We start from the raw sequence: 22,585 nt of genomic DNA on the forward strand, positions 1-22,585 counted from the left end.
ATTTGATGTTGATGTCAAAGCTGTGGGTGCCAGGTTGAAAATGTAAATTGTGTACATTTTTAGCTTCTTTGCATTAACTTTCATATTTTAAGTGACGTCTACTACAATGGCTACAGCTCTGTGTTCTGCCAGAGCCAGCTTTATTGGCCAAACACCGTCTTTTAAAGTTTTCACTAATAATATTCGGAGTATATAGGAGTCAGGTGGTAATTCTAAATTTTAATATACCATGACATGGTGGCACATGGCTTTGGTGCTTCTATTAAGCCTTTTCTTCACATACAGAGTGTGTCGGGGGAATGTCACATCTGCAATTGTTCTTTCTGACTTGTAGCACACAGCGGGAGACGTGTTCTCACCACTCTGGTTTAGGCTTAAAACCGGAGTATTAGGCTTAAATTTTTCCTTTTTGATAAAGCTTGTAGTTAGGGTCGGATCAAGGGATCCTGAACCCTTCCTTAGTTACACTGCATTAGGCCGTGGCTGCTGGAGGCTTCCTGTGATGCGCTGAGTGTTTTTTCTTCACTTATCCACCACTTTGAGTTTATTCATTAGTTATTATTTATCCCTGGCTTTCTTCCACCGCATGTTTTTGTCCTGTCTGACTCCGCTAACCTCCAACTGGTCACTGCAGATGGCTGTTCCACCCTGGAGTTTCTTCCTGCTTAGAGGGAGTTTTTCTTTCCCACTGTTGCCAGTCTTGAATTGGATAAAAAATTTTACCCATGTGGAGTTTACATTGAGAAACTGGAAGGTTAAAGATTGCTTATGGAAGTTTGTGCTCTGGTGTGCATCTCTGTCAGGCAATACCTAGAAAAGTTCAAGGCTACAGTGCATGTTTGAAACTTTATAGACACTTTATAGACAAAATCATGTTTCTCTTACCTTCTCTTATGTGTGTTGAGTACATATGCAGAATAATAAAAGTATAGTGCAGGAGCAAAGGTATATAATCTGTCCACAGCCCTTCTGTTGCTTGTGATTAAAATAACACACATTCATCGTCTTAGGTGGGACTCAGCATTGAAATTAGTGGTTCTTGGTTAATTATGTAATCTTGTTTTGGCCTCAAGTGTATTTGCATAACAGTAGCTGATGCAAATTGATTTGCATTTGCACTCTATTATAATGCAAAGTATCTAATGAGGAAGCATCTAACAATCCTCATCCTGTTCAGCAGTTTAAAAAATAGCGAATGGAGACTACAGTGCTCCTATGGAGTCATGTCATTACTTTTGCTTTGTGTTTTAATTCCCACTTTCCGTTTGATTGGAAAAGCACAAGCTTGTTCACAAAGTTTTGATTGCTTTGTTCTTAGTCACACCCATTAGTATAGTCATTACTCACTTCTGATTCCCAGGAGGAAACTGTTTTCCAAGTAGTTAAAGTCCCTGTTTAATGGGATTTATTAAGCTGAGGCTCGGCTCTTTTAATCTCTGTTGTTGTTAAATATGTAGTGTCGGAACAATAGGAGATGTATCAACGTCCAAATACTTACAGATTGCACACTACATTTGAGCATCAGTGGAGCATCAGTCATCTGTGTTGTCCTGCAGCCAGATCCTAAAGCCGCATGACAACTGTGAAACATCCATTACAAAAGCAGACTTCAGTGGCGAGCCTCACCACCATGCTGGTGTGTCAGCAAGGGACGAGCGAGGCACTGAACAGAAGACAACTATGATCTGGATATTTGAAGCCGATATTGGGCCGGTTTCCCGTCAGGCTGCATGCTATGCCTTCCCTTTGAGTGTTGATTGCAGACAGGAGAGTGTGGTTGACTGATCTCAAAGGAAATTACTGGAGAGAAGGCTTATCCATGCCTTTGACTGATAATCAGCTCATTATCGTGTTGATCATTTACAGCTCTCCCTCCCGCACTCCCTCTATTCTTTTAGCTGTGTCACTAAAGCAGAGCACAGAGATTTTTAATAGCTTGGCAAGAAGCCTGCTGTGCTGAGGGAGTTAAAACAGCCATGCTAGCCCTGGCTAGTCTCCACTTTTTACACAGTACAGGTCCCCACCCCACTTATCAACCCTCTCAGGGAAGAGAAAAAATTAAAGAAAAACAACAACAGCAACAACAACAACATATGCAACCCCAGTGCGAGCAGTGCCCTAGCACCCCAACATGGCTAACTGTGCATGAAATTGAACTGATTGGAGTTATTGACCAGAAGGCTCCAGCCCCTGAGAGAACAGGCAGGAGGGTGGGGGCGCCTTGTGTGTTACCTGATTGAGTGAAAAATCCTCAGCCGGTTGCTTTGATGCCCGGCACTTTACAGCAAAGAGTGATTTAATGGAAGCTGCCAGACCTCATCAATGTCAGCACTCGTGGTAAGGGCCCTCTGCTTCACCAATACTTTATATATAAGCACCTTCCATGTCAGTCGCTGATGGACAGATGCTTACTAGTTGTTTTAACTGCACGGTAAAAAGAAACGCTGATCGGCCTCCGCCTTTAGCTCCAAAAGAGGGGCTTTGGAGTGAGAGGAGGCTGTTATAAGCCACCCTAGCGAGCAGAACCCTCGCCCTCAGCTATTTTAGGCCTCTATAAATAGCCCTATTGAATTTTTGCTGAGGTTGATAAGCCTATAATTAATGTGACCATCATTAGGCACGGTCAAGTTCTTCTCAAGAGGAACTGCTAGTGAGGTGAGGCAAGGAGAATGGGGACTTCTCTGTCCTTGTTTTAAGGATGAACTGAAACAAGTGACAGCCACTCAGCTTCCCCATGATGTGCAGGAGGCACCACTTTGTTGTAAAGCTGCAGGATAACACACAGCGGCGTCTATCAACTCCCTGCAAAAAAAAAAAAAGGGGGGGGGGGGTACTGTGCTGCGACTTCAGTAGATCTGAATTGCATTGGAATTGCATCATTAATAGAGCAGAAATTCTTCCCAGCAACTCCAGGAGAATACATTGACCCCTGAGGGAGACTAGAAACAAGACAATGTTTTTACAGCAGGAATATCTAACTAGAGGTCCCATTACTACTTCATCAATATACAGCAGCGAGTGAGGGAGATGATGGGAGGGGAGAGTTGAACACAAAAAAAGGGGGGCAGGAAAAGAAGGGGGAATGTAATAGCTTATAGTGCTAATGGCAGCCTGAGCACTCAAGTCCCAAACATTCAGCCGTCTCATCTCATCTGGGCTGTGTAATTGCCCTCCTGGAAGCCGCCACGCGAAACGGCTGCTTCTGTAGTGAAGAGTGGCAGCTGCTGGGTGTTGAGGAGCGGGCCTAGGTCAGATCCCCAAATGGGGCTCCTTGCAACCATGAGATGTCATAATTAATAGCTATCTGGGTGCCTGGGGGCCAGTTTTGGGTAGGTTTGGGAGAGTGTATGTCGAGGGGGGGGGGGGATTATTTGGCTAAATGGAAGCCAAATAGAAAGAGACGCCAGACGTATTCTCCACTTAACATAATGTACACTTATCACCGCTTTGCCTGTAGCGAATGAGCCTGTGCATCATCTTACCGCCTGCTTTTCATGGGTGTTTTTCTCTCTTGTTTGCATTAGGTTTCCCTCCTGTATCGAAACGCACCTAAAGATATGTTGCTTGGGTGCGTCATGGGAACTTATTAATCTTTGGGGACCAGTGTTCTCCCAGTTAAGTAAATATACATGAGCTGCTGCGCAAGATACAAGCTCCCAGCACCTCCACAAAAATCTGTTACTTCAGCTTCCCTCTTTCTTCCCATCTTTCTCCCTCTTTTTCTCTCTCTCGCACAGTCGCTCTCTAACATGCCGCCTGGGGGCAAATCTCACTCTGTCTCATCTGCTGCTTAATTTCACTGGAGCGGCCCTCAGTAATGAAGCGCCTTGATGTACATTTGCCAATTCCTGCCTCTGCCACTGCGATATAATTGGGATGTGACTAAGCATGAATACCCAGCACAGGGTTGGTTGACCTCTCGGCGACCCCGCGGAAAGCGCTTTTGTCATAATGGAGGTATTATCTCACATAATCTGGGAATGGAGAGGGATTGTCTGCAGGGTGCCAGGGATGGAAATGAATTGATATAACTCCCTGCTCCTGCATACCACGGTGAAAGAGGGGATGAAATTTTTTTTTAGCAAGATATTTTTTTTCTCTTGCTCATAATGAAGACATTTTCTGCTTATCTATTGGTGCTTTGTGTTTATTGGAGTAGCAGAGCAGCTTCTGGCAAAAGCAGGGGCGTTTTTTCTTTTTGTTTTTTTAGGAGGGAGTTTTGATGTTGTGGAACTAAACAGGATTTGTCTTTTTGTGTGTACGTGTGTGTACGTCAGCCTTTTGCCCGCGTAGGTGCACTGTGTGCTCACGTTAGTGTGTACTTATGTCTGTTAATGACCCTGTAAAATGACAAGCTGAGCTGGCAGTGAGAGTACAGCCGACGGTCAGAGAGAGACAGAGCGAGAGGGAAAGTAGGAGAGTTCAGAGGGAGGTGTGATGAGGGGGGGGCTATGTTCACGAGGTCGGTGGTTGCTGTGATTCACCGTGCTGTCATCAGAGGGACTGAGGCCCCTGAGTGGCCCTCTCTATTCCCACCTGAGAGCTCTGCAAATGGAGGGGCCGCACTGTCATTATTTACAGCCCGCAGCTCCTAACCTTGGATTCTGCGCTCATCGCGGCGAGGGGAAAATCAGATTGGACTTGACGTGTACCCGAGCCAGTGACCTTGATAAGTGTGAGGTGCCTGCAGCAAGAGGTTAGGGAAGAAGAGCTCGCAGTCGTGCGCACGCATGTACACGTTGGTGTGTTTGTGTATTTCGGCCAGGTGGGGAGTTGGAGGCATGGTTGAATGACAGAACCATGACTCAAGATGACACGTTGGTAGGGCGCACTCACGGACCAAGATGCAGTAGGCATGTGTGACATTATAACTGTTCATTTCCTAAGGCCTAGTCTGGAAAATAAAAGGCGATTATTTATTTTCCTGAAAAAAAAAACCGCACCACAAAAACCAAAATCAGCTGTTGTGAATTGTTTTGATAGTTGCTCAAAGGTTTAGTGGTGTGACAGAAGACGATGCTAGGGATAGAGTGAGATGGAGGCAGATGATCCAATGTGGTCACCCCAATAGGATCAGCGGAAAGAAGAAGATGATGATCCATTGACAGCACACAAAAACAAATACCTGCTAATTAGTGCGAAGTAAAAAACTAAAAATAATTAAAAAAATAATTGATTTTATTCACAAAAAGTGAAGCACAAACTTTTGGGATAGGCTGTTAGTGCATATTAGTTCCAAAAGTGACAAACACAACTTAGAGGTCAAGATTTAATCAGATTCATAACAGGTGAAATGTAGCCACGCCCCTTGCAATGCTAACTTTAAAGTTGCAGTTTATAAAATCTCGCCATGAGATGTCAGTAGATCCTAGATTGCAGTCAACTGAATTCTATTTTCCTAGCCCTCCCAATTCAAGTGCATAATCCTAGCAACTCTAGCCGTTCATCTGTAGTGAGTGTAGGCCGTAAGTACACTGTTTACCTCAGCTGTTAATATGTGTCCATGGCTATTTACTCTGGAGGAGGCTGTGAAACTGTGTAATATTTAATTCAATTCAATTTTATTTACACAGCACCAAATCACAACAGTCACCTCAAGGCGCTTTGTATTGTAAGGTAGACCCTACAATAATACATACAGAGAAAAACTCAATCTTATGAGCCCCTATGAGCAAGCACTTTGGCGACAGTGGGAAGGAAAAACTCCCTTTTAACAGGAAGAAACCTCCGGCAGAACCAGGCTCAGGGAGGGGCGGCCAATGTTTGCCTGCTTTAGCTTCTAACATTGTTGGACTCTTCTCTCAAACAAAGTGAGAATGTAGTCAAATAGTTTTTTTTAAGGACACTAGAGCCTAACATTAGCTAACATAACGTTAACTTGTAACCAGCTGTTGTTGTTGATGTGTAGCCAGCTCGTTATCTGGAGACCGGAGGGTCTGATGTCTAATCTGCTAATTACATTTTATTTGGATGCCGGTATTGCTGTTTCTTCACGTTTTTGTTTCTCTGGCAAAGGAGACCCCTTCTCAGATAACAAAAGATAAGTATGATCTTTCATATCTTGAGGCTGAAGGTGCAGACACAAATTAAAATTGACCTCCACAGCATGCTGTGCTTGCAACTTCTCTCTCTCCTTTTGGTGTAAAACACATTTAGGTGGAACGGTGATGTCCATCTCTCCCAACGTCTGTTTATTGGAGAGGTCATTAATTTATTAGAAAAGCCATACAACAAATAAGTCAAAAATCAACGTGTATTTATGAGTACAGCTTTCTTTTTGTCTCTTAAAAAGCTTAAAAATTGACTGGCCTCTAATAGAATGCTAACATGGGATTTATGCCATCCCTCGCGTTAGTCATGAAGAGGTAAATTGGCTGTAAACAAGGCAAGAAGTTTTCTTTGTTTCATAAAACAGAGATAGATAGTCAAAAAACTCTATGCCCTGATCAGCTGCGCTTGCAAATTGTCAACCTTAGTCTGGAAACACAGGTGAGCTTTGTGCGATGTAATGAATCTTTTCCTGGATATTTTTATTTTTATTTTTCCTCCTTATTTTTTATTTTCATCTGAACTACTTACCTGGAGACCAGAAGGGTGGGGCATAGGGGGAACGCAAAAAAGCAAAAAACAGAGGAGAGCTTCTCTAGACGGTTGATGAAAATGCATTTTTCTTCCCCCACCGAGACGCTGTTTGGTCGTGTGAAATGATTAATTTCACACATATACAGGTCATCCCCAAAAGCAGCAACATCTCATTCACAAGGGGCCCCCGTCAGCAACAAAACAGGAGTCTGCAATAAAACGAGCAAACAGCAGCACGTACTGTACGTCAATAAATCTTTGGAGGTTAAACCTGAGCGCTGTAGAATTTGAGCAGCCCCCACCCCCTTTTCCCTCATCAGGTAAAAGTCACTGAGTACATCAAGACTGTCAGGACCAAAAATTGTCCAGCGAGCAGTTCGGGGAGTGTCCTGCGGTAGCGGCTGCATACTCTGTCACACACTCAGAGTCTGTGTTTGCATAAGAAGGATGAAGCCTTGAATTATGGGGTTTGTGTAAATAAGGAGATGAGACTGTTTTTAGCACACATGGAGGAAGGAGTGCTTGGATGAGAATAGTGCCTCTGTGCGGAGTGGAATTGGTCTTGGGCTGTTTACGACAGCTCGCAGCCCTCATATATCACAAGCAGTATGTTTGCTGTGAAGCTACAGTTTGTGTGCCATCTGCCTTAGCTGAACTTGACCCCTCAAACAGACTTATATTTTGTAAACTGAGCTCTGTGTAACTGTTTTCATTTTCTCCTTCCCAGTGGATGCTCCAGAAGCCCCATAAGGTGGCTACCTTCTTCGGGTGCATCGGGAAAGACCGCTTTGGCGAGATCCTAAAGAAGAAGGCCGAAGAAGCCCATGTCGATGCCCATTACTATGAGCAAAACGAGGAGCCGACTGGTACCTGTGCAGCCTGTATCACGGGAGACAATAGGTTTGCAACCTTTCATTTATCCTTGACCAAGGAGTAACCCGTAACCCGGCTTTAAGAGAGTCATTTTGGTTCATTTTTGACTTCCACGGGCAAGCAGTTGACTTCTCGGGGCTAGAAGTCATAACAGGGAATCATAGCTCAGCTCACACATCAAAAGGAAAAGGAACAGCTTGAGCGTGTTTTTCCAGGCCCCCACTCAGTCTCTGCCGTCCCAGTGGGTTGTCATCCATCTATAGGCTGACAGTAGCAATGTGTTAGGGATGCCTGGGCTATCCCAGTTCTCACCTGTCAGCCTTCTCGACTATAAAAGGGGCTTTAGCCTCTCTGGTGACTCTCACGCCAGCATCGTCAGGTCACAGCCTACACACACACACACACACAGATACACAAATAACACTAACATTAAGGGCTCCAGTTCATGATAGACCAGGTGTGGATCAATAACCACCTCCTTCAAACACTCCCTTCCTTTACAGCCCTTTATCCGCTGCTACTGGAGTTGTCAGTCAGTCAACGCCTGGACCCTGACCGCCCCGGGAGTCAGCCCTGCTGAATGGTCTTAGTGGGATTGTTTGATGTGGGCTCTGACACCTGAAAAGGTCAGGTGCCGTGCTCAGGGAGACGAGCTCTGTAATATTTCTTACAGGTGTTTAACAGACAGCTCAGGAGGCCAGAGGAAAGGTCGCCAGCAGGGCCAGATTGGAAGGGTGATGGCTTTGAAGTACTGGGAGCCAGTGTGTCACAGCCCTAAGGCTTTGATTAGTGCAAGTCTTCAAAGATACAGAAAAAAAACCTGCCTCCTTTACTAAAATCTGACAGTTTGAGTCCCAATCTGTGCAGATGCCCTACGTTGAATAATCACATTTTAGCTATTAAGAAATTAGTTTATTAAAATCTTACAAGTGTAATCAGGGGTTCAATCAGCCAGTCTCTCCAGGAGCTCTGAGTTTTTGCATAGTAATTGCAGCCGCAAATTTCTTTATATCAACTTTTCAATGCAGAAAACCGCAATAATTTGTGCAGATATTTAAAATATTTAAATATTTTAGATTGTGTGAAGATCTTGCTGATAATTTTCACGTTTAAAAACTCCCAGTTTGGTGAAAGATGCTGCTAGCCTGTCAGCAGTTATTTTCTGTAGCTTAGTTTTAAGATGACCTTAGCATAACTTAATATATTATTAAGCACTGGCAAGAACCTCTGTAAATTAATTGCTTAGATTCATTACATTATTAATACTTAAAGCCATAGCTTATTTATTTATCCATCTTTGGTGTGAGTTGCCAGTTTTGGAGATATTGTTGCAGAAATGTCTGGCTTCTCTTGAATGTTGTGGAAGTTAATAATGTAAAAGTAATGCTTATTTTCTCTCTGCCAAACTACACCCAGCAAATATATCACTTTACAAAAGGAATGATTGTTGAAGTGAACAATGATGCGCACTTCTGTGGCTGGAGGGGGTGTAGTTCAGTAGAAGGGAAATTACAAATACACTAAACACATGACGACTAGTTTGTGGATTTCTTTTTTATTTTTTGGAGTAATCAGGTCCGGTTTTCTAAAAAACAGATGTAAATACGATGAAACAATTTTGTTCAATTTTATTCATTAGAAGGCAGATGTCGCTACAGCTAATATCTTCAAAGCTGGGTGTCTCACAACCAAACAATGGAGATGAATAAATGGCACTACATGCCAGTGGAAAAACTTGAGTATTTTGTTTATGAGGGTGAACCGTTCCTTTGTTGTGTTGCCAGTTTGTTGGAGTGTACACAGCCTGTTCACCACATTCACTGGTTTTCTATAGCATAATTGCTACAGTTTCACAAGGGAAAACAATAGTTTGAGACCGCAGCACGACCAAAAATGCAACAACTGTGTGCAATGAACTTGTGGTCTCTTTGGCTTCGAAATTTTTCTTTCGAAGATGAGGACCAGGTCTGCAACCACTCACAGTCAGCTGCCATCTTCAAAGTGACATTCGTGCGTAAAGATGGGATGAAAAGGCGATACGATGGAATCGGGCTGCTATCGGTTTGCAGCTGACTGGCGTCAAGTTGATAATTACGTGGAATTTCTTTGTGATAAACTGAAAAGAATCACAAATCTGTTGCTGGTCACATACACAGAAATTCACATTAACTACTTACATTCAGAGCAGAGCCAGAACCTCATCTGAAACAGAAATGCCTTCACAAGCAGTTATGTTGTTGCTGCAGGGCGTTAATTTAACTGCAAAATGACACAGCCACTTGGTAACTCTGCACTTGGGATTTTCAACATAGCATTTCAAAACATACCAGTTTTCTTTAGAAAGTGTAAATTATTTCTGCGTGTACACAATAACAGAATTATTTCAGATAAAACCACTCGGGTCAATATTATTAAACACCTGATCTTTTTATTGAGCCATGGCACAAACCACTGCTGTGCAATCATGTGCTTTAACTTGTAATGCTCAAAGCTTATAAAATCAAGTTGAAACTGAGGGTTATCTTCTAGCTTACACACAGTATAAAAACTTTAGCAATGGTTTGAGCTGTCACTTGAGAAAACATCATGCCAAAAACAAAAGAAACCAGTTCACACTTTATCTTTAGTTATCATAGTGTTTCCAAGTGTCAAGGACTGGAGTGAGAAGTATCATCAAGAAATTTCAAAGAAGGCCACACAGTACAGAACAAGCCTGGCAGAAGTAGGAAGTGGAAATTTCAAAGATTCTGGGAAGAAAGCTAGTGAGAGATGTGTCTAAAGACCCCAGAAAAACTGCCGAGACACCATTGAATGACTTGAGGAATGAAGTCAAAGAAAACAATCACTAAAACCCTGCACAAGAGGAACAGCAAGGAAAAGTCCACTTCTGCAGCAGAAACACTTTTAAGCCAGAGTAAAGTATACTAAGCAAGAATATGCACGCTGGAAATGTGTCCCTTGATCAGATGAGACAAAATTAGAGCTCTTTGGCCACAGAGATGCTGCTGATGTTCGGAGATAGAGAATGTCCCCACAGTGAAACACGGTGGTGGGAGTATTATGCTGTGAGGATGCCTTAGTGTGCCTGGAAATGGGAATCTCGTCAAGGTGGAAGGAATCATGAAGGAAGAAGGATACGGGAAGATTTTAAAAGAAAACCTCAAGCAGTCAGCAGAAAAACAGAGTCTGGGTCATCGCCTTGTTTTCCAACACATCATCGTTGCTCATGGTGAAGAACTACCTCCAGAAGATTAAAGTAAAAGTTACCGACTGGCCTTCATAAAGCATCGTCTTGGAATTCTGTAAGGTCCGTGCCAAACTATCATCGGATCTAGAGGAATTTGAGAGATTCACCAAAGGCAGTGAATCTGTCCTCATCTGTAGGAATATAACAAAAAAACAAGCAACTGTCAGCCAGTAGAGTCGAGTCTAGTAATGCAAAGACAGGCGTCTCATAAGAGTTGCGCTTATTGGTGCTGGTTGACAGATTGATTTCAACCTGTTCACAGACTGTATGCGCTTATAAACCAGATGGCAACTATTTGCAAACCTTCACCAATCTGTGTGAGAGCAATTGAAGTCTCTCCAAGTGTTTGGCGACAGGTTTCCTCCAGCTGACCCGTACTATTTAAAGTGGTCGCACACTCAATCTCAGCTATTTTCACTCTAGTTTGACTGAGTTATAACAGAAATCGATGCGTCACAGTTATTCCACTTTGATAAAACTAGAAATCATTCCTCTGGATTTCCTAGTTTTCTTTTCTTTCCTTTTTGTTAAATTCCTAATGAGCGTTTTAACCTGGAGTGCCTCACTGTGGCACTTCAGCTTGTCCTCTTAAATATGTCACATCATAATGGTTATTTGCTCTGCTCACGTCCGTTGGACTTTCTCAGTTAACAACACTCGTTTTGTCTGTCACGCTCGTAGCAACCTTTTGAGTCCATTACGGCAGCTCCGGTCAAACACGGTCCCAATTCAGCTGCCATATCGTAGCCTTCATCATCACACGCTGATCAGCTTAGCACACTGTTACTCTTTTCTTTGACACTAACCACGGAGAGCAGCTTTTTTTTTTCTTTTTTTTTTTTCTCGCCATGTGAGAACAGACCTTCGTGTAGCAACACCCTCCTGTCATATGGTCGCCTAGCAGTTTTCGCCTAAGTAGCTATGATGGTTGCACTCATTTTGATGGCCGCTCATAAAGATACAGTGCACGAGGACTGGCTAATGAGCTGTGTTAAGACAATACCACCTGCTTCACTTTCCAGCTCCCACCACTCACTACTCAAGTGTTCATTTAGTAATCTCTTTCTGTTGTTTTCCCACCCTTGTTATCTATGCAGAACTTTTACAGGTGATAATATGATATGAATAATTTTAGGGTGTCTCTCTTTTGGCTTTGAAAACCCCTCAGCTTGTTTAATCTCCTTTCTTTGGTGTGTTTTTTCTTTTTGAGATAGCACCGTTTTTTTAAAGAAAGGAAAAATAAAGAGATCCAGATAGACTTTAATTCACCTTGGCTCAGACATTCTTAGGAACTATTATCATCCTTATATATCACAAAAGAACAAAGGAAAGTCTGAGGCCTGAGTGTTTTTTAAGGATGTTTTTGAGACAAAATTAAGATGGATGATAAGCGAGGCAGAAGATTTATGGGGTCTGTCTCGGCAGGTCCCTTGTTGCTAACCTGGCAGCGGCAAACTGCTACAAAAAGGAAAAACACCTGGACCTGGACAGCAACTGGGAGCTGGTGAAGAAAGCCAAGGTCTATTATATTGCGGTAAGTGAGACCCTCTACATTCAAAATGACTGTTCCCCAACTCCACTGCCAGAGGAGGACAAAATGTTAAGAGGCTTTATTCAGGAAATGCCTCAGCACGCCTTCTGCATTGTCAATATATCCATTCATCCTTTGTCGAGTGAAATGAGCTATGTTACCTATTGAGACAATACAGCTCCATTTTCCCCCTATTTTTTCCCCCAGGTCTTTGTGCGCGAAGCTGCAACATAGTGTGAAATTGTTCTACATGTAATGCATTCATTCATTTCTTTTAACGTGAAGACAGGCCAACAGGTGCTGTGAAAGTGTGAAAATTGATTATGCAAGTTCATTCGGTTTTAGCTCCCAACCCCCCACTCCCACGCAATCTTCTCCTTACAGACAAAACACACGCACAGATTGAGGAGGACAGATGTGCGCTTAGATATTCACACACGCTCGAGCTGCGCCCACTGAGGTAATGTCTTTACTTACAGCTTCTGGAGTGGGATGGCCTGCTATGCTCATGTTTCACTGTTTGGGATTATATTTAATTCCGGCAGATCGACATTTTCTCTGATCTCAAGTCAAGACGATAGCCCTGAAATTGCGCTGCATTCCACGTCTTTAAGCAGTTCATTATCAACATAAATCAGCGTTAGTGCTCAGCATTCAGCATACTCCTTGGCATGTTGTCCCAAGTGATATTCCCAATTCCCCCCACCCACCTCCCCATTGCCCACAAGTCCTCTAAACACGAGTGCATCGCAGTGCAATAATGATGGAGGTTTCATAATTAGCCGCCCAGTCGAAGAAACAAATACCAAACGAAAAATTGTTTATTAGAGGGGAGGAAAAAGAATCTTTCAGTGGTCGTGCCAGAAAGCAGATCAGTCAGTCCATCCTCCAGAGTTTGTGTGGTCTCATTTTTAGCCTCTGCTTCGCATTAGCAAACATGGCACATCCTCTGCAAATTGGCAGTTGGGTTTTGCCCACATCCGACAGCGTAGCGCGCAGGGGAAAAGCTTCCGTGGGATTTGGAAGGGGGGATAGAAGGGCCACAAATGGGTGTTTGTCAGTGCTTGGAATCTAAAACGTGGTGTTCAGCGTCCCTCCTGGGCCTCTTTGTCAAAACAGGGGGATCATTCGCTTTATTAGAGTCCCGTTCGCACTTCTAAAGTACTTAGCCAGATACACTGCCACAGCTATTCCCACTTAATACTGTGTGGCGTGTCTAGACCAGCGTTCACTAAGGCCTCCTCTCTCCATTAACCTTGTCGAGAGCACTCAGATGTATTTACCCAATTTACGGCCAGATTTTACATCTTCTCCCTCTCTCCCGCTCACTGTACCAACCTTTGCTATGCATTAATGTGCTTTGTTGATTTTCATTAAACTACTGCTGTAGTGGTATACGTAGCTTTGTTCGCTCTAATCTGTAAATTTAATTACCGGAAAGCGCACAAGAGCGTGCGCGCGCAAGAGTGTGTGCGTTCGCGTTCTGTTTGCTCGCACATGCCTCTGTGTTTGTCTGAACATGCGTGTTAAAGAGGTGATTGATGAATCCTGGCAGAGGCTCTCAAGGTGCCTGCTACTATGTGGTGTGATTGGATGAAAACAGAATTATTAGAGGGCTCTTGCAGCCAGTCTGGCTCATCCAGCATCAGCAGCGGCAGCGGCGGCGGCGGCAGCAGCAGGGCTGGTGGCAGACACAGAGCAGGGAGGCAGCACTGCCATTTCTCACAAAGAGAGAGAATGTTGAACTCCTGCCAAATGTTTGGTGGCAGGCTGTTGCTAGGAAATCTGGGTCCTTAGGCAAATCATTGCACAAAGACCAATAACAAAAGCATGAGGGGGAAGAAGGAATAGCTAAATGCATTTCAGGCAGAGGAGATCTCTCTTTTTTTTTTTCAATGTCGCTGCTGCAGTGATGTGTGCAGTTATTTCATTCCCCGACGACTGTAAACATCAGAAATGGAGGGTGATGTATTGTAAGAAGGGGCGGATGGGGGGGGGGTGAGTGACTCTAATTGGAGGGGGTGATGTGTGCATGTGCACACTGGCCCAGTTAGCCTCTTCTCCCTCTCCTTTTTTTTTGCTCCCACTTTTCCTTCCATCCCTATCCCTTTACCCCCCTCTTCATCCTCCTCTTTCTCCTTTTTATTCCTCCTTGTGTCCCCCTTCTCTTTTTCTCTAGTCTCTCAAACACACACACACACAGATGCTGTTAAACACACACACACACACATTATGCAGCATACCACTAGCTTGTTTTTACCACCGAGGGCTTTGCCCTGTAATTTGATCTCCGCTGCTTGATGCATCCTCCATGATGCCACTTTGAATTAACCTACGTCTCCACAGCTCTCCTTAGCCCTGGATAATAAAATGGCCTCTCCTAACTTCTGCCATTTAAATTCAAGGGGGAAAAAAAACAAAAAGTAAGAAGAAGAAGCTCCACCTCACGGTCATGCACAGTGAAACCAACAGAAACGGGGAAGAGGGGAGACGAACAAGACAATTGACTGTGAAAAGGCCTGTTAATGACTGGGCACAGATGGTCAGAAATAACCCAAGGATAGACGGAGGAGACGCTCGCCTCTGCCAATTGGCCTCATACGCAAAACTCACCCAATGAGACACAAGCTGCAGAGCTGTTAGGTCACAAACCTAATCACAGCTGCGGATGCTGTTCGTTTGCACCCTGCGCTGGGAGCACAATCCACGTTAGCCTGCAAGAGGTTAGCCACGCCCAAGGAAAATGGCTAGCCCGCCCTTTTTTTTTCCCAGTTTTTTTTTTTCCAAACAGCACAGCAAGTTGAACTATAATGCCTCACACTGTTAACACTGGCACACCGCATATAGCATTAATTGGCAGTTGTATTCTTGCCCTCACTGCAGGGGAAAGCTGAGTTCACTGTAGCATAATATGCAAGGAAAAAAAAGGAGAAAGGGAAGGCAAAAGCAGAAAAAAAGCGCAGTACTGGCACCACAAGCTGCACGTCAGCCTGCTTACACCCCAGAGTGGTGCACGCACACACACACATTGTTACTCCGCCCGACCAGCCCCCTTCATTTTGCAGCCAAAAAAGCAAAGGGAAAGGTTTTCCACACACACACACACACACACATGTCTAACTGACACCTCATCAGCCAGCCGAAGGGCTGATTAGCACAGAGGTGACTGCGGCTGTGTCTCTGTCCAACTCAGAGGACCACACTGTCCTCACACTGACCTTGAGATCTCCCTCTCTCCTGCTTTTCTACCCTTCTCTCCTTCTTACTCCTCCTCTCGCCACCATTCTTTATCTCCTCCCTTCCTCCATCTCCATCTCCTCTCTCCTTCCCGCCTCTCCTTTTCTGTCTTTTCTCTCTCTTTCCTCCACACTCTGTACTGCACCACTCTGCACTGCCCCTGTCCTTCCACACAGCCAGGGAGGGATCACGAGGCAAAACGCAGGCACTGGAGAGGAAAAAAAAGAAAAAAGAGGGAGAGGGAGGGAATAGAAGTGGATGGGGGAGAAAAAAATCTGGCAGGCTCCCCCTTTGTCTGCAGGCGATCAGTTACAGTCTTGGTTGCCGATGAAATTTAATCCCCACCGCATTTACATGCCAAGTTTGACTTCTGGCAAGCCTTATTAAATAGATTTGTAAATCATTTCATCTTGATTAGAATCTGTTCTCAAGGGATCGAGATTTTTTTTTTAAATTTTTGCCTTGCTTGTGTTTTGTTATGTGTACAATCTGTGCCCACTGGTGTTAAATTTTGTGAAAGTCAACCCTCGGCGCTGATATTTTTCGGTGCACGCGAGCGTAAGCGGTAGGTTTTGAAGGGGGGACAAAGAGCAATGGGTGCCAAATCCCGTCTGTCACCAGCCAAGCCACTGTGTCAGCATGTCTCTCATCTCTGGAGGTCATGTCGGTGGCCGAGCTACTGCTATGATGTGTCTCCTCTTTATTAGGCTGACACCACAGTGTCTTTAGCGTGGAACAATGTCATTTCAAATTGCGCCTAATCAGATGGCATTTTGTAATTGGCAGCAAACATCTTATGAATATGAATTCATAATTGTTCAATTACAAGTCGACTGCATCATATTTATTGGCTAATTTATTTTTTTCTCCCGCTGGCCTAGGCCAATTATAGGATTTCAATCTTGAGGCAATCAAGTGATAAGGGTGAGGCGTTTACTGTTTGCTGTCACTATATAATTCTCTTGAATGTTAAACATGCATCTGGGAGGGCTGTATTTGTCAGAAGACTGTGCATGGAGGTGCACCTGCCTAATTGAGTGGTAATGAGCTGTCAGGAGCGCAGGCTTGGTGATTGGCTCCTGGCGGGATGTCCTGTGCCAGTGGGACGTATGGGCTGGCCCGGCCCGGCTGGAGGATCAGCCAGCTCCACGGTGCTGCAGGCCTGAGTGGGCGGAGTGTGGCAAATTAGGGTGAAGAGGGCAGAGACACTGGCTGCTGAGACACTGTGGCTTTTACTGCACTGTGGGATTTATTTAGGTTGTTTACAATTATCCTTAAGACTCGATTCGTTCTTGCCGTGTCAGATTTGGCAGACAGTTTTTAGATGTTTTTGGTTAAGTAAAAAAAGCAGTAGTGCATTAAAAGTAAAATTTCTCTTGGACTTGGAGCCCTCGTGTATTGATTTTGATTTACAGTGTTTACTGTTAGAACATAAATAATGTGTACCAACTTAGACTACTGCATTATATTAAAAATGGAGTCTGAATTCTGAATGTGAGATCTATCCACTGTAAAGTTTCTCTTCAAAATTCCTTCAAGGGAATTAATAAATGCAGCATCCACTCCATGGCTGCTGGTATTTGGTCTCATTTTATGCGTTGTGTGCGTTTAATAGATACAAAAATGAAAGTTCAGTAACTTCTGACAAGGCAGCTCACTTTCTAGCAGTAAGATGTATTTAATATATTTATTTTGTTTTGTTTGCTTTTATCGGACTTGTAAGTTTTTAGTGCAGTGAAAACTTATTTATAAAGTTATCTGCTTGCTGAAAGCTGTTTTAATATTATATTTTTTATTTATGTGGCTCTAGTACATGTTTAGCTTTCATTTTTTATTTTCATTTTTAATAATAAATATCAGGTGAAAAAAGGTTTTCATTACAAGTTTGTTTTGTTAAAGAAATGAAAAAAACAAACTTATTCAGGAACATTGTTCGTGTATTGAAACTATTATGTATTTAAAAAGTTATAACCTGTTACAGTAATGTACATGCCACCATGTTCCTGTCAGTCTGAAAGCTCATTATTATTTAAGTAGCGCTAAATAGCTTTATTATCACTTTGGATCAATTTATTGATCTTGAAGGAGAGGTCAGAGGTCATATGGGACATAATATTTTAAAACATATGGCATTTTGCATATGTTGACAATACACATATACACTTGTATAACTCATATGTTTGAGTTTTGAGGCTTTTTGTCAATTTCTTTCCAATAAATCATTAAGTTGACCTTGTAGGTGGATGTAAGCCGAATTCAGAAATATGAAGCCAGTAAAAAACCTTATTTCTATCTAGAGCCCAGCAGATGGCGATTGCTGTGGTGTGCAACGGCTTTCTTACTTAACCTCTCTAAACGGCACACAAATAGTCTATCACAAATTACTATCATGTAATCAGACTGATCTCTTTGACAGTCCTATAATTTGTATTATTGTGTCTGTGTAGATTCTCAGTCATTCAGGTCATGGTAATCTAAGGATCCAAAAAAGAAAAGCGACTGGACGTCTTCAAGAATATTAAAAAAGTCCAGTCGCTTAATATTGCATTACCATTGAATGCAATGCAATGGCTGACCGGTAACCCGGCTCCAGCCCCACACCACAAATATCAGAGGAAGAAAACGGATGGATGGTAGAGAGATAATGTACTTTTATCTCACTAGTGATTGTTCTGTTTGCCCATTTATTCTATATTTACAGTGTAATCTTTGACAAAGGAAATGTGTTGTTGTGCTGAAGGTTTTCAGGATGTCAAGATTTCACCTTGTTTATTACAGAGAGGAAGTTCTCATCGTACGCAGTGGGTTATGTATTGATCTTTATGTATTTATTGTTGTGCACAGATTTCTGTGTGAAGTTTAAAAGGATTTTTTTCATTCCTGTATAGTTGCAGGAACCTTGACTGAGGATTCAGTCAATGCGGAATATTAGTTTGATGCCATTGTTAAATTAGTAAGCTGTGATACTCAGTTAGCTTTACTCAAGCATTGCTTCATAAAACAAAATATAATCAATACATAAATACAAATACCTTTGTTGAATTTATATTTATTCTTAGATTAAAAAATACCAATGGAACAAAGAAAAACTTTGTTTTTAATGTTATATAGTTATTTTGTTAAAAACTTTATTCATTTAATCTCATTGTGACAGTTGCATTGTCTTTAGCTGTCATTCACAGTCCTCCTAACTTCTTCTCTCTGCCGCTGAGGTCAAAATAAAGCTAATTGAAGTAAAAAAAAAAAAGTAAAAAACAAAGGTGGTAAAGTCACAAACAAACAAGAAACTCACATTAAATACCTCTGATACCCCTTCACTGATGCATTGATTACACAGAAATCATCAGTCTGCTATTTGTGACTCGGTTGGATCTGTAAATTAATAATAAAAAATAATAAACGCAATTAAAAATCTATTGTTTTGCACCTGTGGTAAGCTCCCAGGATGCGGTCCATAGTGCTCTAGCAGCATTGCGACTCTCTGCTTCTACACACGTCACCTTGTAAAAACTGTTTTTCTTCTGCAGTCGGGAAAACACCATGTCCTTTCATCCCAGATTACTCTGCGCATCTGCTCCACCGACAACAAGGCTGTTTTCCTGTGGATGAAATAGTTCGGACTTAATGATATTTCTGCTTGCCATCACCTTGTCCCCTCGCTCCCTAGGCATCAAAGCACCTGCCATGTGTGTGCCTTTTTATTCATGAGACCGAGTTGTAAAACGTGGAATAATGTTTCAGTGCTACACTGGGATGTTGTGGCCATTTGTGTGAGTTCCACGGCTTAATTGAATAGACTGAGTAATTATTTGTCAAGTAATGCTGAGCAGAAAATAAATAGCCACTTTGCGGCTGTGAATTGTGCCTGATGGCCATGTGTTGATACTCTCACCAGGGAGAGTAAAAACCTGCTCTACTGGCTAAGTATCTGATTAAGATTCACATGATGGAACCGCAAACGCTTTAGGATAGCATGTCTCCTGGGCAAAGATAGTGAGTAGAGTTAAGTGTCAGACGGTGTTACATTATCACGCTGGAGAATAAAGCCTTGACTGAGTAAATATTGCTGGAATCGTCTCCTCGCCACAAACCATCTGTAGCACTGAGGTCACTGTGACAGTTTCTGAAAGAGGCCTACAAAGAATCACCACAGATGTGCATCTCTGTTCAGCAGATGTGGGACACTGTTCTCTGAGAATTGTTTCCTTCTGCAAGGTTTCATTTTTCCTTTTATGCTTTAATTTGTTTATGATCTACAATAAGCTAGGGCACAGCTTTGTTCTGTCATTTTATGCTGGATACACAGTGAATTAAAATGACAATAATGACTTTTGAGGCTGATGTACAGTATTTTATAATGAATTTACTGACATTGTATTCCAGAAGGTTTTTTTTTTATTATTTCAGATCTTTTAATTCTGTGTGGGATGTAATTGTCCTGTCTCCCTCCCCTTACCTTCAATCCTTCCTGCCTCTGCCGGAGGTTTCTTCCTGTGAAAAGGGAATTCTTCATTTCTACTTTCGCAAATTGCTTGCCCATGGGGGCTCATCTGATTGTTGGGTTTTTTTGCTCTACTACTGCAGGGTCTTTACCTTTATAATACAATACAATTTTAGTGTGTTTGCAAACCAGATCATGTCTGAATCCACAGAGCTGCTGTGTGGAGTTCCTCAGGGCTCCATGCTGGGACCTATTCTGTTTTTAATATACATTTTTCCTTTAGGCCAGACAATGCTCTACTACTCATTTAAACCTTCTGAAGTTCATAGTTCTCTGCTCTGATTGACTTAATCAGACATTAAACATTCAACAATGGTTGAACAACATTTGCTTACAGCTAAACCCAGACAAAACTGAAACTTTGATTATTGTACCGGACAGTCTGATATTAAACAGCAAGTGGGTGATTTAGGTTACTCACAGAAGCATAACCTTAGAAATCTAGGTATTATTTTTGATTAAGCTTTTTCTTTAGAGGGAAATTTAAATCAAATAGTAAGAACATGCTTTTTTTTTTCACTTGAGGAACATTTCAAAACTTATATCTATCGTGTCAACAAATGACCTTGAGATGATAATCCATGCTTTTATCTCTACAAGACTCAGCTACTGTACTAGTCTGTTTACTTATCTAAACAAGTAAGGGCTAGCTCATCTACAGGTTGTTCAAAACTCTTCAGCGGGACTACTGACTACTACTTAAAAAAAGGTAGCTCATATGAGCAGTCAGATTTAGGTTCCATTTTGAAATTTTAGTTTTAACCTTTAGAGCATTACAGGGACAGGCTTCTCCCTATATTGCTGATTTGATTCATATACATACCTCTTCTCATAACCTGAGGTCATCGAATCGAAACCTTTTAGTGGTCCCCCTACTCGTTTCAGAACTCGAGGGGACCGATCTTTCCAAGCTGCCTCGGTGGAGACCTTCAAAAAGAGTTCAGAATCCTAAAACAGCAATACATAAATTCCTCAGTGATTTAGATGCAAAAGGACATGGGAACTTAATACAACCAGCTGGCTACCAGTTGAGTTGAGAGTCCAACTGCAAAGAGCTGGATCACAGATGAGTTGGCCATCAGCGCAGACTGTTTAAGATTGATTGCAACTTGTCGGTAATCTGTCTCCGCTTAGGTATTAGGCAGCAGTTATTTGCACATCTTCTCCAGTCTGTTTGACAGTGATTGCAGCCAATCCAAAGCGATTGCACAGGTATCCCAGGGTTGAGGGTGTTGCATGCTCAACTTCTTGGCAGCAGATGGTGTATTTGTCTCTGACAGCCACAAAATTCAGTGCAATCTCTGGGCAACCACCGAGGAGGCTGTAGTAATATTTTTACCGAGTTATCATGAGAAAAGGTAATTTATATTCTCTAATTATTAGTTATAAGTAACAAGCATTGGCTAGCAGTCGTTTTATTTTGACTGTCTAATGGTCTGAATCCTTGAGAATGTAACTTGGTAAATAATTAACCCATATAGAGCGCTTCAAAAGAATGTGGCAGATGGAGTTCTGTTGTGCTCGTTTTGTTGTTGCAGTGTAATGTGACGTACAGTGAAATTAGAGTTGTAAGCTGCTTTTAGTAGTTGCTGTCTCATCTGAAACATTAGTTCATAAATCAGGCCTGAAAGCAAATGATTCATTCATGTGTTGATGATGCATTCTTGAATTTTTTTAATGGTAAGATTCTTTCCTAAGTTAGTGGCTGATCTCAGTCCAATATCTGCTGCATTGTGAAGCCAACCTAATTTTTTTTAAGTAATAATATGTAGCAGTGATTTCTTTGAGTCTCTGCTTTTAGTCGTACATAAGCGAAACTCCCAAAATGTAAGTGCTTTTTCTCAAGCGGTTTATCTTTTCTGTCTTCATAAGGATTAATCAAACAACATGAAATGTACTAATTAGTCAACTTTACACAATCTGTTAGTGGGAATTCTTTACTTTAGGACTTTAGGACCCTTTAAGCTAAGCTTACTGCCGAAGCAACAAGATGGTATCAAGTAAATGTCAAAAAGTATCCCTTGAGTTACTTTGACGTGATCTGTTTTTATTAGTCTTTCAGGTAGGAAGGTACAGAAAGTCAGAACTAATTCAAAATCAAACCACAAAGGCAAAACTGCAATTCAATACTTTCCTCAAATCGTTCAGATTTTGTCATCGCCCTGTTTTTACTTTCTGAAATTGGAAAAAAAAAGTGTACTTGTCTAATCAGTCACTTAATTGCTTCAGAATTAATACAAACGTCTTTTTCCCCCGGGTTGCCGTCAGCATGCCTGAGGTCAGCACACGCAGTGTGAAAGTGTTGATCTTTCATACATGGTCCCACTCAGACATAGGCTACTACTCTGACCTTATCTATTGTTTCTCAAGTGTATATTGTAAGCAGCTTTGGAGGCTTTAAAGAGACTTAGCCGGCAGGGCTGCCGTTGCTCTGGTGGAACATTTGGACCTCTGGCAAGTGTCAGATTTTCAGCAGCACATTAAATCTCTTAACCCAGTTCTTTTTTTTCCCCCGCTCCGACTTCCTCTCTCTGTCCCCATCTCTCTCTCTTTTCCTCTTTGCTCCTCTCCCTGCCATGCTAACAAGCTGGCTCTGATTTATTTTTCATGTGTT

General features: G+C 42.3%; 1 protein-coding gene across 5 annotated transcripts in view; it reads left to right on the forward strand.

The window, feature by feature from the left end:
• adkb (adenosine kinase b) overlaps nucleotides 1-22,585 on the forward strand; it is a 126,173-nt gene that overhangs the window by 42,505 nt on the left and 61,083 nt on the right. For all 5 annotated transcript variants that reach the window (XM_005919625.3, XM_005919626.3, XM_005919623.3 and 2 more), the window contains 2 exons: nucleotides 7,310-7,482; nucleotides 12,128-12,236. In XM_005919625.3, the coding sequence (XP_005919687.1) occupies nucleotides 7,310-7,482; nucleotides 12,128-12,236 (282 nt within the window). The remainder of the gene's footprint in view (nucleotides 1-7,309; nucleotides 7,483-12,127; nucleotides 12,237-22,585) is intronic.

Source organism: Haplochromis burtoni, unplaced genomic scaffold (genome assembly GCF_018398535.1).
Source record: "Haplochromis burtoni strain Fernald_Lab_line unplaced genomic scaffold, NCSU_Asbu1 Contig_37, whole genome shotgun sequence".
In the NCBI taxonomy this organism is placed as follows: domain Eukaryota; kingdom Metazoa; phylum Chordata; class Actinopteri; order Cichliformes; family Cichlidae; genus Haplochromis; species Haplochromis burtoni.